The following is a 15,199-nucleotide window of genomic DNA, read 5'->3' as shown; positions in this document are numbered from 1 at the left end:
TTTCTCCTGGTATATAGGTATGTATGTCAACTTTACCTTCCAAATAATTTTTGGTTGCTGTGTTTGAAGTTGACTGCTGTAGTGGACCTGCTATGCAATGCCACTAAATTGTGCCATGTGATTTCTTTTCCTTGGCAGTCAAGTCGGGTGATGAAAGAGTGCTATGATCTATTTAAGCTACTGAAATGACGTAAGCAGGTTCACGATAACTCTTCTGTATTATAACAGTAATGTTTCCACCGTACAGTTACTTTTGGAATTATGGGTGCACTCAACACTTGTAGCTCACAATAGGTTGTAACATGTATATGTAATGCTTTGACATTATAGACCAAACGACAGAATGGAAGTTCTCAAATCATCTTCATTTATTTGGGCATTGACATTCTTGCCTGTGCCTATTTCTCTATGAGCACTTGCCCACAAAATACAAAAATCCAGGGTTCAACAAGTCTTGGTCTGGAGTTTTAATCTGCCAGGAAATTTAATAAATAAACAATGGTTAACTGTCAGGAGCAGTGTGGTTTTGAGTTCGAATGCATGTAGAAAATTCAACTACAGCTGTCTCAGTAATTTTTTTCCAGCTTTGCTCTTTTATGGTTGTTAATCACTAGCCAATATAAATGTAGTGATTCTCTCCGATTCTTGCTTATGAGATGCTAGAATGGTATGAATAAATTTATCTGAATGTAAGTAATCACACATTAGCTGTAGTATTAAACTTGTGGATGGCTCGTTACAAAAGCTAATCAAGTAAATGATTTGAGCACAGCTCCTTTAGTAAATACAACTTGAGTATCAATCAGTATCATGTCATGACACTAAGACATAATCCTTTATTTTACATACTGTAGATAGGAATTATAATGGCAATATATTTTTCATTCTAAGACAATAAACAAGTTTAAGAAAGAGTTTTTGCTTCATTTGTAAGTATTTCTGCCTGCATTCTTAACTGCAGCCACATTTTGCATTTAATAACAATTAGCTGTAAATAAAAGTCATTTCATTTCTGGACTGAACATCTGTATCATCGAGAAAATTGTGAGATTGTCAACAACTTCAGTGTCCTGTCAGCACATCTATTCCTGTCATAAACAGTACTGTTTCGCTCAGATTTAACATGTTACTTCCTTCCAGTTAAATGGGGTAAAATAATGAAGGAAAGACACTGAAAACAATTACTGCAGTGTAACCAGGAATTTTTATTTCACACTTGAGCACACTATAAATAAACTACATTTTTTTAGTACCCTAAGTTTTGAGAGGGTTTGACAAAACCTGTCTTTGAATGCTGTAATACAGCTGCAGTTGTAATACAATTTGCATTTGGCAAGATCATTTTAAATAAAAAGTCTGTGTTCTCCTCATTCTTCATCATTCAGCCACTAAAATTTAGTGTGGATTTCATATAGTTAAAGATCCTAAACTCTGTATTTCTCTTAGAAGTAAATTGTAGAAAACAGGACTTGTGTGCTTGTAATGGCATTGCAGTAACATTACTAAACTCAATAGTTATGACATTGAGCCCAGCTGAAGAATCACGCAAACATGACTTTTCAGAAGAATAAATAATTTTTTCTTCTCTTGAAGCTCATAGTTACAAGTAAGTATATCCTTACACCTTAACCAACCATACTTCTGGGTGGATTTATGTGCTAGGTAGCCAGCAAAATATGCTACTGAACACTGTTTGCAAGAGAGCTCTTTCTGAGAGGAAGAAAGCCTCAATGGTACTTCCTTCTCCATCCACAAAGGAGGGATTTCCACCTTTCCAAAGCTCTCCAACAGCTAAGCTTAATTCCTTTTCCAACTCACAATTGCTCAGTAACATTTATCTGATCAGCATCATCCTCAAAGTTTGAAGTGTCAGAAGGTTCCATGAGTGATTTAATAGTAATTGTCAGGGAAATGTATCTAGTGTTCTTGCTGTTGGGTTCAGGTTTTGGTCACCTTTCTGGCAGTTCACTGAAAATAAATTATCTACACATCTTTAGTTCACCTGTTAATCTGTAGAACTTAACGCTAACAGTTTGTGTCTCGACAAAAAATTGAGCATGAGCATTAACAATCTGTATCCTGTAATGCATGGCGGTGACATAATTTTACCTGTCTTTTTGTCAATTTTATGTACAGCACTTAAAACTTCTTTTGCCCTTTCTATTGTTTCCATTACTACTGGACATTGTTCTGATAATGTACACCTGTGTAGATTAGAGGAAAATGCTGTCCTGCACTTCAAAACATCAGACAAATTGATCATAAATGCTATAAAACAAACTGTATTCTCTGCTACATCACACTGCAATTCTTTAGTTGGTATACAACTTCTGACAGCTGCAGTGACAAAGTGGCAATTTTCATATTAATTGAGGGAATTTGCAAACAGAGCCCTTTATTTTCAAGCTTTGTTGGAGTTTGAACACTCTGATTAATAGATCATTATATAGTTTAGTGCATATTGACTGCAAGAAACAATTTAGCAGCAAATGCAAAATTTCAATGTTTGCCAGTATTTGTGTGGTGTGAATCTGTCATGTTACCTTCCTTTCACTACTGAGTAAATGCTCATGAAAGACGCCAAGTAACAGGAAAGAATGGCAGAGAGCACTAATGAACTGCTCAATTAAGGCTGGTTTCCACCACAATGAACACAAGTGACAGACAGTTCTCTCCAGTGGGAATGGTGAGCGAACAGGAGAAAACAGTCAACCTTTTTCAGTATGCATTTGCTACACTATGCTCACAATCAGCTGGTTGTCAGTCTTCTAACAAAGCATCAAAGGAAGCTCATCTTCTCTCCACTTTAACAAGCTCATGTCCTCTCTGATATGGCAAAAGCATCACAGAGAGTATTTGTCTGCTGTTTTGTGTAGGAACTGCTTTGTGGTAATTAATGCTATCCTTTTAAATTTCCTCTTTAAGTATAATGAGGACCTAGCAAAAGGCTCAACCAATGTATGTAGAAAGTTTTGGAATAATGCTAAAAAGTGTTTGAGCTGCAGTTCAGCTTTAAGTGCATTATCTCCAAACATTTCATGATTATATACAAATTCAGACGCCTAGATAACTATTTTCTTACCCCATTTTACATACTTTGTCAAAAAAAAGCAAGAAAATAATCCTATCTCAATATCAAAGTTTAATATCAACAATGTAGGAAAAGGTAGATCACTACTTACCGTAAAGAAGACATGGCCCAAGATGGTGGAGTTGGTGGTCATGTGTGCGTGAGGTGTGCTTGCTTTGTGTGTGTGTGTGTGTGTGTGTGTGTGTGTGTGTGTGTGTGTGTGTGTGTGTCTTTATTGATGAAGGCTGTGGCCGAAAGCTACATGTTAATATCCTTTAATTGTGCCAGTCTGCAACTTGACACGTCTTCTTTACAGTAAGTAGCAATCTATATTTTCCTACATTATTGATATTCATACCTGAAGTTTCCATTATTTATATCATAGCTATAATTAGTGCTGTTATCCTGTGAAACCTCTGTGAGGGTTATTACAGGAGTTGGGGTGGTGGGAAATATGCAGTGTTAGTACAGGTGGTATGCTATGCTTGTTCTCTCATTGTTCCCTTCCCTTCCCTAGAGTGTAAGCACTTGTTCACAGATACACATAAATGGTAGTGAACATTGGCGACTTGTCTGTGAATGCTTGTTCCCTTGTGTTTGTTGTTTCAGTTTTGCCATGGTGTAAATGAGTCTTTCCACTCATTCACTTATATTCACTTCCATTTTCTCTAGAACACAAGCTTTAGAACACGGAAATTGTATCATATCATGATATCATTGGTTGGGAATCTCAGTCATAATATAATTTTCAAATGAAATCATTGCTGCCACTTGACTGTTAACTTTTATTATAGTTTTATTTCACTATCACAGTTTCAGCCATTATTTTCATGTGCATGGTGAAAATTGAAGTAATGTGCCCTACATTATGTTTATCAAATGTTATCACATTATGTGTATCATTTCATTATCCATACATTGAATTGGTTTCAGTTTTCACCTTATGCATGAAAATGGCTTTACATCCCAAATTGTGATAGTAAAATAAACAGAGTTTCACATTGATCATGTTGCCATCTCCAGATATAATTTTCATGAAATTAAGAACATGTGGAGTGAAAATAAGAATGAGAGTTGATTCAGATCACTACCTAACTGAGATCAATAATACAAACCAGATAGACTAAGAGCATTAATAATGAAACTATGAAACTATTAAGGAAAAGGAGTGTAATTTTCAAAAGTTGCTAAAGGAAGTGAATACTGAAGCCAACAACTTTACAGAAACAATTGAACATATCACATCTGAAATAGGTGCAGAGAACAAGCAAAGAAAGCATAGATGGTGGAATAATAAATGTGGAGAAGCAGACAAAAAAAGAAAGCCTGGAATAAGTGGTACAGCAGAAAAACAACAAGTAATTGCAAAATCTGTCAGTTTGAGAAGAAGTGAGTAGATTAAACTATTAGGGCATAAAAGAGATGCTTTGAAAAGTAGCACCTTTAAAGTATAGAACATTTTTAAAAAAATAATATAAGACAAAACATTCAAGATCTCTGTGTCTGGATAAATTCTGCAATTGCTATGCATCAAGGAAAAAAGTTAAAAACTTGCACTCAACAATGAAGAAAACTGTGAGTTACTGGCAGTAGATTTCAAAGAACTATTGAACTGTGAAGAAACCAACTGAACAACTGGAGTTCCTTGATGATATTCCATATGAAAATTCAAAACCACCAAACATTGATATGATTAAAAGTTAAACAATTAAAACACAACAAAGCCCCAGGTAAAGATGGCCTCACAAGAGAAATTCTAAAAGCTAGTGAAGACCTAGGTGGCACAATTATAAAGAAAAGACTAGATAATGTCTGGGACACTGAAACAATTCCAGAAAACTGGAGGGTTCCGTTAATTCACCCACTTCATTAAGAAAAAGGGACAAAACAGATATCAGTAATCGCACAGGAACTTCATGGCTACCATTAGAATACAAAATGTTACCAAAAGCTCTTCCGGACATATTAAATTTCCAATTACATAAACAAATAGGATAGCATCAATCTGGATTTAGGAGACACAGATCCTGCCCAGAGCAAATTCTAAGCCTTAAACAAACAATTAGGTATATGAAAACATCAAATAAAAAGATAATGAAATACTTGTTGATTTTAAAAAGGCATATAATTCAATAGACAAAGGCTCCCTTCTTAAAGCCCTGAACGAATTTGCTGTAGATAGGAAAATTCTGCAAATAACTAAACACCTTTTAGAAATATAGTATCTAAAGTTAAATTTCTTGGAACAACTTCTGTTCCCTTCCAAACTGTATCAATAGTCACACAAGGAGATGGCTTGTCACCATGGTTGTTCATCTGTGTGCCGGAAAAAAAGTTATAGAGAATGGAAAATAGAGGAAGAAAACAAAACATTGGGCAGATCAAAAGAAACAATAAATTTTTGGCCTTTGTAGACAATCTCATAACAGCTGGCAGCTCAGACAATGCAAATAAAAGACTAGAACTCCTGAAGGTAAAAGCTGAGAAGACATGTCTACAAATATCATTTGAAAAGACAGAAAACATTCAACAATGATGTAACACATCAAAAAATTTAAAAACCAAGTGTGATAACATCAAGAAAACAGGCAACTTCAAATATGTAGATGAAAATATAAACATAAAAAATGAAAAAAGGAGCAATTAAAATCAAGACTGAAAAAATGAAAAGAGCGTACATGAAAGTGAGAGATCTGTACAACTGTAAAGGTTTTTCTAACCATTTTATATTAAGCCATTATAAGACCATTGTAAAACCAGAAGGTCTCTGTGGGTCAGAAACACTGCCTTTATCTGGATGCAAAAGGTTGTTAGAAAATTTGGAGGAAATAGAAAGAAGAATCTTGAGAAAAATATCAGGTCAATCAAGAACAAAAGAGGCAATTTGGTTATGAGACCAAATAAAGAAATAGACTCATTCTGCTCTAAAATAACAAACAAGATCAGGAAATGATGTGTTACACTCTACGAACATCTAGAGAGAACAAAGAAAGACAGATTAACAAAGACGATCCACACATTCTTCTAAAACAGGCAAACAGATGAAGAAAATGAGTGGGGAAGCAAGAATTAGAAACGCAGATGGGACGGGTTGCTGTTACTCAACAGAGACAAATTCAGACTAGAAGCAAAGAAATTTAAAGTTTCCAGGAAGCTAAAACAAACAGAAAAACAACTAGTGCCAAACAGTCAAATGAGAGGAAAAAAGCTCATTCTGAGAACTGAATGAGGTTTGGAGGAAGAGAAAGGAAAAGAAAAATAAATATTGGGCCTGTAATGATTTAAAAAAACACAGTCAAGCGGCAGCAATGATTACATTTAAATATGGTGTTATATGGTTCCTGTGCAAGAAGCATGGTTGCAGGATCATATCAAAACCTACGATCAACAAAATTTAGATATGATCAAGTGCTTAGGGGTCTTTACTAGTTGTTACTCGTCACTAACATTTTCACTCACCTGAATTCAAAATCAGCTCCTGTAAACCTTTCTTCATCTTGGATGGGAAACCAGAACATTTTTAGTCCAGGACTTGTCTGCCTGATCTTTCCTCAACTGATGCAATTGCAGACACTTAGCATGATGACTCGATTCACTGGTGATGCCATACAGAAACAGCTACTCTCCACAGAGGCCAAGGAGTGGCATGTGACTTGGTGCTGCTTGTGCTCGGGCAAGTTTGCCACAAGTTTCACTGAACAGAGTGCTGTCACAAGTAAGTGTGTGATGCCATTGCTGCCTGATGAGGATTGCCTGCCAGAGCAAGTGGACAGTCAATCTGTTTCTTACATGACCTGGGACATCAGTCTGGACATTCTGAACAAAAGATATTCACCTCCAATTTTGTCAATTGCACCTTCAGTCAAAACACAATTCATTCTGTCTATGTTTCCCACAGGATGACAGAGCCACAGCTATAATTATGTATTATAAGTAGCTTCAGTCAAGACAACAACTGTTTATGATTTATTCATCTACAGTTAGTTCTAACATCTAAATACCTTTAGATAGCTGTCTTCTCAACCTCATACATCTTATAATCTGATACTTTTGCAATACAGTATATCTGTATTTTGCATAGGTGTTAATCTATTCCTTCTTTATGTTGCTGTCAAAAAGTGATTAGCAATAACATATGCTGTAATCACAGCAATGTTCACTTTCCATGAATCCATTGCTGAACAACAATAAGTATAATGTAGCATAAAATACGGCTATTACTGTTAAACTGTCAGTTTCTCTTAATGGGCTGATAATAATATTTGAATTTCAATAAGGATTTAATCTAAATGGAAAAGAGAATGTCATGCCCACAACTGAAAATATTCACAACTTTATGTGAAAGGAGTATTTCACACAGGTACTCTGAAAAACTAAAACTGTATAGAAAGCACACAAGTAGCATACACATACTGGCACTTCCTATGATTGATGTTCTACAAGCCATACTTACTTACATTGTACTACATTACAAACATGCGGACAATTCCTGTTTAACTAGAACATATCAGGGCCAATGACATAGCCAAAACACAATAGTTACCATGTTTGTATACTTTGAATATTTCTTACTGATGTGCGAGATAGAACATATTCTTACCTGTAAAATATCTCCATGTTTGAAGGCAAGGCCAATTTCTTTGCAAGGAAGAAGAGAATCATCATCTGGAGAATAGTTGAATAATGCTCTCATGTAACACTGGAACAGAAATGTAACAATTTAAAAAGAGAGAGGGGGGGGGGAGGAGGAAAGGAGGAAGAAGAAGAAGAAGAAGAAGAAGAAGAAGGATAGAAATAAAGCCTAATGTCTTCACTGCACAGCTCAGTAACTTTTAACATCTGAAAACTGTGGTATGCAAATGAAAGGCTGTACCCATTTAAAACCAGAATTGCGAGTGTGTAACACTCACACAAATAGTTTTCAATCTATGGTTTCTGCCAAAGGTGGCAGATTTTGTAAAGGGAAGGATAGTTATCAGAAAGTGCAGACTGAAACTTATAAAAATGGAACTTATATTTTGCCTCTTATTTTCTCCTTTCTTCCTTTTCTGGTTTTTACAAACCTCCAATCATAAAGACCCAGTGCCTTGTCAAAACTTGGGGTTTAGTACAAACTTCTTTGTGTTCTTGCCGCAATTCGTCAGATACAACCTTTTTTTTAAATTTTTGATCTAATTTTAGCTTTAATTTTTGCAGCTATAAATCTAAATTTTTGTTGTATAATAAAACAATCATCTCCTCACATTTCACCAATATATTTACAGCAGTGCTCGAAAGCGTACCATCTTTCTGTTGTGCAAATCCACACAAACAAAAATAGTTTAAAAATCATGCAGTTTTAATGCTGGTTGAACTGATTTATAATAAACTCAAAATACCACTACAAATATTAACACATTGTTTCACTTACACTGCATTATGCAGAAGACTTTCAGTCAGTGCTCTTAATATCGTTGCTTGGAGTCTAATTCCAGCTGTGTAAGATATTGTCAACATAGCTTGACATTACTGACAAAGATTTCAATGCAGAAGGAAGCACGATGACAAAGAAAAAAAGCTCACTGCTCTCTTATCATTATCATAAAAATATATTTGTGCCAGAAATGCAGTAATGGCTATGTTTCTATTCTCACTAACAATGCGGCAAAAAGTAACGGATAATGTTAGTACAGTTAATTCGTGAAAAATATATGCTACTTGCTTTGTGTGCTATTAAGCAGAGAGATTACTATTTTCAAAAGGGAAATTCACTTGAGAAAACTATGAAATTATCAAAAAGAATGGCTACCTGCTACTTACCTTCAGGGAGTGAAATTCTTAGTACATACTGATGACAGTCACACATAAAAGTACATAAAAGTATCCTGGTTTTCAGAACAGTTACCATTCTTTCTTCAGAAAAAAGAGGGATAGGCTGGGGAAAGCTGGATGGAAGGGCAGGTCACTCAAGACTTCAGCATTAGAGGGAGCTGCCTGTTGTACAGGCAAGAGGAGCTCAAAAACCTAGTACACTTTCTCATACCTTTATATGTAACTGCCAGCAGTATTAAGAATTCAGACTTCAGAAGGTGGTTAATGGCCAGTCATTCTAACTCACAATCTTATAGATTACTGTTTTCAACAAGAGTCTTAAGTGCGTGGTTATAAGCAAGATGCAGCTTTTACCCACTGTGCTTATTATCAGAGACAAACCAAGAAAACAATATAAATGAGATTTGTTTTTACTGTCTTAACATGCAGCTGTAACTCAGATGAAGTAATTATTCATGTTACTTTATAACAAAGAATGATATATAGTTAATGCCAGTGGAGAAAGTGTGTGTGTGAGAGAGACAGAGAGTGCAATTTTGGTGGTGGTGTGTTGTGGCAGAAGCATGTAATTTGTCATGCTAGTGCTTTTCAATACATTAAGCACAATACAACATTGTATTAACAGCTAGCATTAAATCACATAACATGAAATAAATCATGCTTGTTACCTTTGTACAGGAATACCTTTAATACCACAACTACTGCCACCATTTCCCAAATAAGTAAAGGAGGCTATTAAGACTTATTGTCACAGTGTTTAAATGACAATGCCATCACCATTTGAGCACAGCTACATGGATAAGTCCACCATGTAGGAAAGTAAACAGCCAATATGTAAAAATTTTGACAGGAACAGCAATGGTAATGTATATATCAAATGGTAGATAAGATCAGAGAAAATTAAAAAATTACGTAACAAAATATTCTAAAACTGAATACATTTAGATAATATGACAACAAGAATAGGCACAAAAGCTCAAAAATGGTGTTAGGTGTGGAAGGTAACATGAGCAAAATAACCAAGGCAAGCATAAATTAGACATTCAAAGGATATTAGGAATAATTTCCTATAATAAGATAGGTTTTTCCTTACATTAATGATTTTGAGAGCCCATCTCCCCTTTTATGATTATAGATAGCAAGGTCATTAGAGGCAGAACACATTATGTTCTGATTTATGAATATTTGTAGTTATTAACTGGTCATCACCTGAAACAATTCAGAAAACTCTAAGCTACCAAAGCTTGACATGGATGCAGTCCTACTGTCTTTTTCTTTTTAATTTCAATATGAATCCATTTATGAGAGCCCATAAAACCTTAATTCATGGATACCAATACATAAGAGGGAAATATGATATGTTAGGGTGGTTTACATCATTGTGACTTTACAATGAAAACTACATTTTTATGCATCTGGGAAGAATGAACCAACTCTGCACAACTTGTACAAGAACTGGGTAATATATATTTTATACTCTCATATAAGTTATCCTCAATCAGAAAAATCACAGAGAACTAGAACAAACAAGAATATATCAGACATCTATGTAAAGCTGATCTGTAGGACATACCAAATGTCATTTAGGACATAACACTTAACTTTTCTGGCATTAACTGGCTAGCCAAATCCAAAAACAACATTCACAATCTACCACGTATACAGGATATTTGGCTACTATAGGTATAAACAAAAGTGCCAAGTAGAGGGCAATGAAACAAGCAAATAATCCTAATGAAGGTCCAGAAAGCAAAGGTTTTCCCAATATATTGTATTACAACTGGGTGCATGAATACCTTATAATAGAACCCCTGAAGACCTGAACTAGAGATATATGCTTGAGGATAAAGACATTACAATAAGTGTTCCACACAACCTCTGTTTATGTGAAGGCAGACATATCTTCACACAAAAATAATACAACAGGTTCATGTTGGGAGACATGGAAGATCACTGTACTGGCAAGCCACGATCGAAACATTTGTTGTGAAAGATTAGTGCCACATATTCCTGAACAGCCATATGAAAGTGTGCCAGTGCACTATGATGCATGAAACCACAAACGCATCCTTTCACAACAATAAACATTATTTAAAATGTAGCCTTAGACATCAACAGTGCTGTAACACTGGCATGGCTGCACCAGGCCATGTTTTGTATTGGGGAATCATTGGTTTCTGGACATGTGTATACTAGGATTATTTGTTTGTTTCACTGTCCTCTACTCAACGCTTTCATCTGAACCTATAACAGTCAAATACCCTGTATAAACATCACATTATGGCTCATTCAAATAAAAATAAACATTATCAATTACTACAAGGAAGGCAATCCAGAAACCAGCATTGTCTTATGCAACACTTCTCACTAAGGATTCTATATTAAATAGAATGAAGCAACCATCTTGCAGCAGCTACTGTTGTTGCTCATCTCAAAAAGAAAGTAAAAACCAATGTTATGGACCCAAGTCACACTTTTTCTACTGATAACTGGCAATAACGCAATCCATTATGCCAATTCATACAATATAGCTTTTAATGAGAACTGATTTATCACATTTAGACTGAGAAAATAATCCTTGAGGACCAGATACATTAAATGCTGACCAGACCATTTCAGAAAAACATAAGATCATTTAAGGAAGAGAACCACAATTTAACTTTTTTATATCATAAGAGGGCATTGTCTTGTATATGTGTATAATCAGTTTAAATAAAACATTCTTAAACTTTGCAGGTGACTTGATTACTTTATATTGCGGTAAAAGTAAAGGTAGCTCAAGATATATTTAGCGCCCCCTCCTTGAGGTTTCTTTAAGCGTCACTGACCCGAACCCCACCTTCTCCATTCAGATGCCTCCCCTCCCAACAACTTTAAGTGAACTGTGATGCCACAAAGCAACAGCAGCAAATTCAGTAACTCCAAACATGCTCCCAAAGTATGGGATAAGTCTGAAAACTGTCTGCATGTTTGTCATGCATCCTGTGGAGGGCACACTGATCATTCGTGAAAGGTAAATGATAAGTGTAATCCTAAACATATTAGTAAAAACTACCCCAAGGTTGTGTGTGCATGAACAACTCTTTTGAAAATAAAAACTTTGTAGTTCTGTTTGTAATGCTACGTGACAAAACTAATAATGAAATGTGAGAATAAAATTTTTTCTGAGTTCTAACAGCCAGCTTTACTCATGCAGATGTGTTACCAACTGCCAGCACCACTCTTAAAAGAAACTGTGAGCAACTGATCTGAATATGTTTAGAACAGTGCACACCGAATCTCCTTTGTTACTCCCACAGGTAGGACACGGCAACGACTAGCAGAAGTCTGACAAAGTAGCAAAGACCCTGTAACAAATTTGCTATGCAAATGTAGCAGAATTGAAGACCGCTGATGTCTCAGGAAGAACACAATTAATTCCGTCATTACGAATAATGTCATTTAGCATAGACTCCCTTCGGAGACGTAAATAGTCCACTCCCACTAGCTTTCAGCATTTGACCAGTAGGATCAATGGCATCAATGTCACAATTCTCTGGTTATGATATGGTAACTTCCCATGTGTAAGATTGTTCTAGTGTTGGTCTTCCACATGATGCCGTACAAGATAATCAGCAATCTGAAGCCATGGACTGCAGTTCCGCATCCAATAATGCTGTCAGTACAGCAGCCAGCACCAATGTGTAGACTAAGGTTCTACCAACACAACTCCAATCCAGGGCAGAAGCCACCCTTAACTCTAGTGTTGCACAGGTCTGAAGGCCTACTGTATTGGCAGGCCAAGTTTAGCATTCAGCATGACTACACAGCATCTGACATTGCTATCCAATGAGGGCACACTCCCCAAAACGGCATGTGAATCAAAACACACCCATCATTGTCACCGCTTTCCCTAAAAGCAGAGCTACTGATGGGGCATGCCTACCTCACCAGTGGATGGCAAAACCACCACACTACAGTATCACTGACTTCCACTCAAAGCTGATGCAACTGTGAATCCGCTATTGGATTCAGCAGATTATGTAGTCACAGGTCAGTGCAGAAGGAGCAGCAACAACTTATATTTTCAGTAACAAATGGCATCATTTAGAATACTGTTTTATTGCATATAATGACACTGCGTAGGTCTGTGGTCTGCATCCTGATGAAATAGTAGGGATTGCCAGCTTGGCAGAGGGCAGTCCAGTAAGTTAAAATTTACCCCGAGTTTTTATTTTCACTCATGTAGAAGATATAGTCTCATGAAATTTGATTAATCTTTTAGAAATATCCTGCAATCCCCCCCCCCCTTCCCAACTACAGTCATCATACTGTCATATTTTTCATTGATTGCATCATGAAAGTGAAATAATACTGAAACTCTTTCACTCCACTAAATTTGTACAAGTATTCTGCATCAACATTATCAGTCTATTGGTCATGAATTATACAAAATGTGCATAGAATAGAAGCTTCAAAGTAAGTTTTATTTTGCTTACATTGTGGAACACCATGCTAGCAGGATATAATGGAAAATGTAGTGAATGAGTACACTATACCTGTAAATAGGGGAACATTGCAAGCATATCCTTAGCTGTTTGTAAGCGCTGTCACTAAAAATTTCATGGCACATCACATGATTATTTAATTAATGGTAAATGATAACAGCCACAGAGATTTACAGTCCTACATTTCTATTATTACCCTATATATTATGCTATGTTTACATTAGTTCAGCAACAATCCACTGACAACAGGGAGCTTATCTCTAAACAGAAACACACATAAAAATGATGCAGTGATTGTCATTGTCACTGAGTTTATAAACTGACAATGAACTCTTGTTGGTGTGCTGACACTTGTTTTGACATGAGAATCTGATTTCTTCACATCAGAAATGTAACAAACATTTCAACATTGTGGATTTCCTGTAACATTGGAAATAATACCCGTACAGCTTTACAATGCTCCCAATTTTTTAGTTCACTTGCCATATTTAGTATACACAGCTCACAAAGTAACTTTGCAAGCCTTTTCCTTCAATTTCTTTGCCCTTTCTTTGACATTCAACAACTGCTATACTCTATCACTTCAAGACACATGCCTAGTAATCACTAGTTTGTACATATTGCTTGTATGTTACATAACTTTTACAACACTCACTGCTAAATGCACCAGCAGCTGTACTACAATACCAAGGTCTTGTTTCACACAAAATTCCCTAGAAGGATCAGGGGAAATTTCAAAAATTATGCACATTTTGCTAAAGATTTCTAAGAAAGGTTATTTCATTTTCTGCTTATTCACTGACTTTTCATTTCTTGGGAATCAGAAGAGCAGGAAACTATTTTTTCTTCTCGTGCTTTTTAAGTAACACAAGTGTTATGCATAACATATTAGGAATTCACTATCTTCATCTTTTTTTGTATGCTTGGGAAAATTGCAAACCAAAATGAAGAATTACTTTCTTCATCAATAAAAATAGCTCTTTTCTTCACGCTCTTATTACTACAACTAATCATTGACCATGATTTGATAATCAATGAACAATAATTCCAAGTTAAAAAAGATACACCTTTAGGAAGAGTAGAAGTATACAAACATTACTTTAGTTTTAACTGCACCAATCAAAAATAAAAACTCTGATCTTATCATGTCACTTGAACACTGTGAAACCACTTACCACAAATGAATATCCACCGTTTCCTGGATCTTTCCTGAGCCTCTGTGATTTTACCTGGCCACTATTCAGCTGAGAATGGATATCTTCAAAACCAGGTCCTATTTTCAGAGTCACTGATTCATCCGACTGGGAAATCTGATGCTGGAGTTCTTCAGGAGTTGAAACAGGGACACCATTCACTTCCAATATCACATCTCCAACATGGAGTAGGCCTTGTCTGTCAATCATACCACCAGCTAATATCCTTGCAATCACTAAATTCCCTGACTCATCCACCTGGACTGTTAAACCCTATTAAAAAAAGAAAGCAATGACTAATTTTTATTTTCAGATTACCAATTATTTAACATTTCTGAATAATTCACCAAAGATATAAAGGCCGGTACATAAACTGAGAAGCCAAATCATTGTGAGCACTGCAACTATGAAAATGAATGCTGCCTGGAGATGCTGTGGGCACATTGTGCTATAGTTAAAGTTGAATAGCGAATCATTCAAATGATGATAAAGGCTGAACGTGGGAAAGTCCGCTGACACAAGTGACTTTGACAAAAGGGCGCAGTGTTATGGTGTGATATACAGGAAAGAACATCTCAAAAATGGTGAAGCTGGGACACTGTTTGCTACTGTTGTGAGCATCTAGAGGAAAGAGAAGC

At 35.9% G+C, this 15,199-nt stretch overlaps 1 protein-coding gene across 6 annotated transcripts in view; it reads right to left on the bottom strand.

Annotated features, from left to right (window-relative positions):
* Window positions 1-15,199, bottom strand: part of LOC126237031 (protein PALS2) — a 398,888-nt gene that overhangs the window by 63,826 nt on the left and 319,863 nt on the right. For 5 of the 6 annotated variants that reach the window (XM_049946786.1, XM_049946789.1, XM_049946787.1 and 2 more), the window contains 2 exons: window positions 14,544-14,834; window positions 7,671-7,769 (listed from right to left, as the gene is read on the bottom strand). In XM_049946786.1, the coding sequence (XP_049802743.1) occupies window positions 7,671-7,769; window positions 14,544-14,834 (390 nt within the window). The remainder of the gene's footprint in view (window positions 1-7,670; window positions 7,770-14,543; window positions 14,835-15,199) is intronic. The other variant, XM_049946788.1, reaches the window with a different exon arrangement.

This window comes from Schistocerca nitens, chromosome 2, assembly GCF_023898315.1.
Source record: "Schistocerca nitens isolate TAMUIC-IGC-003100 chromosome 2, iqSchNite1.1, whole genome shotgun sequence".
Classification (NCBI taxonomy): domain Eukaryota; kingdom Metazoa; phylum Arthropoda; class Insecta; order Orthoptera; family Acrididae; genus Schistocerca; species Schistocerca nitens.
The sequence above is the reverse complement of the archived record's forward strand: the minus strand, read 5'-3'. Positions and strand labels throughout refer to the sequence as shown.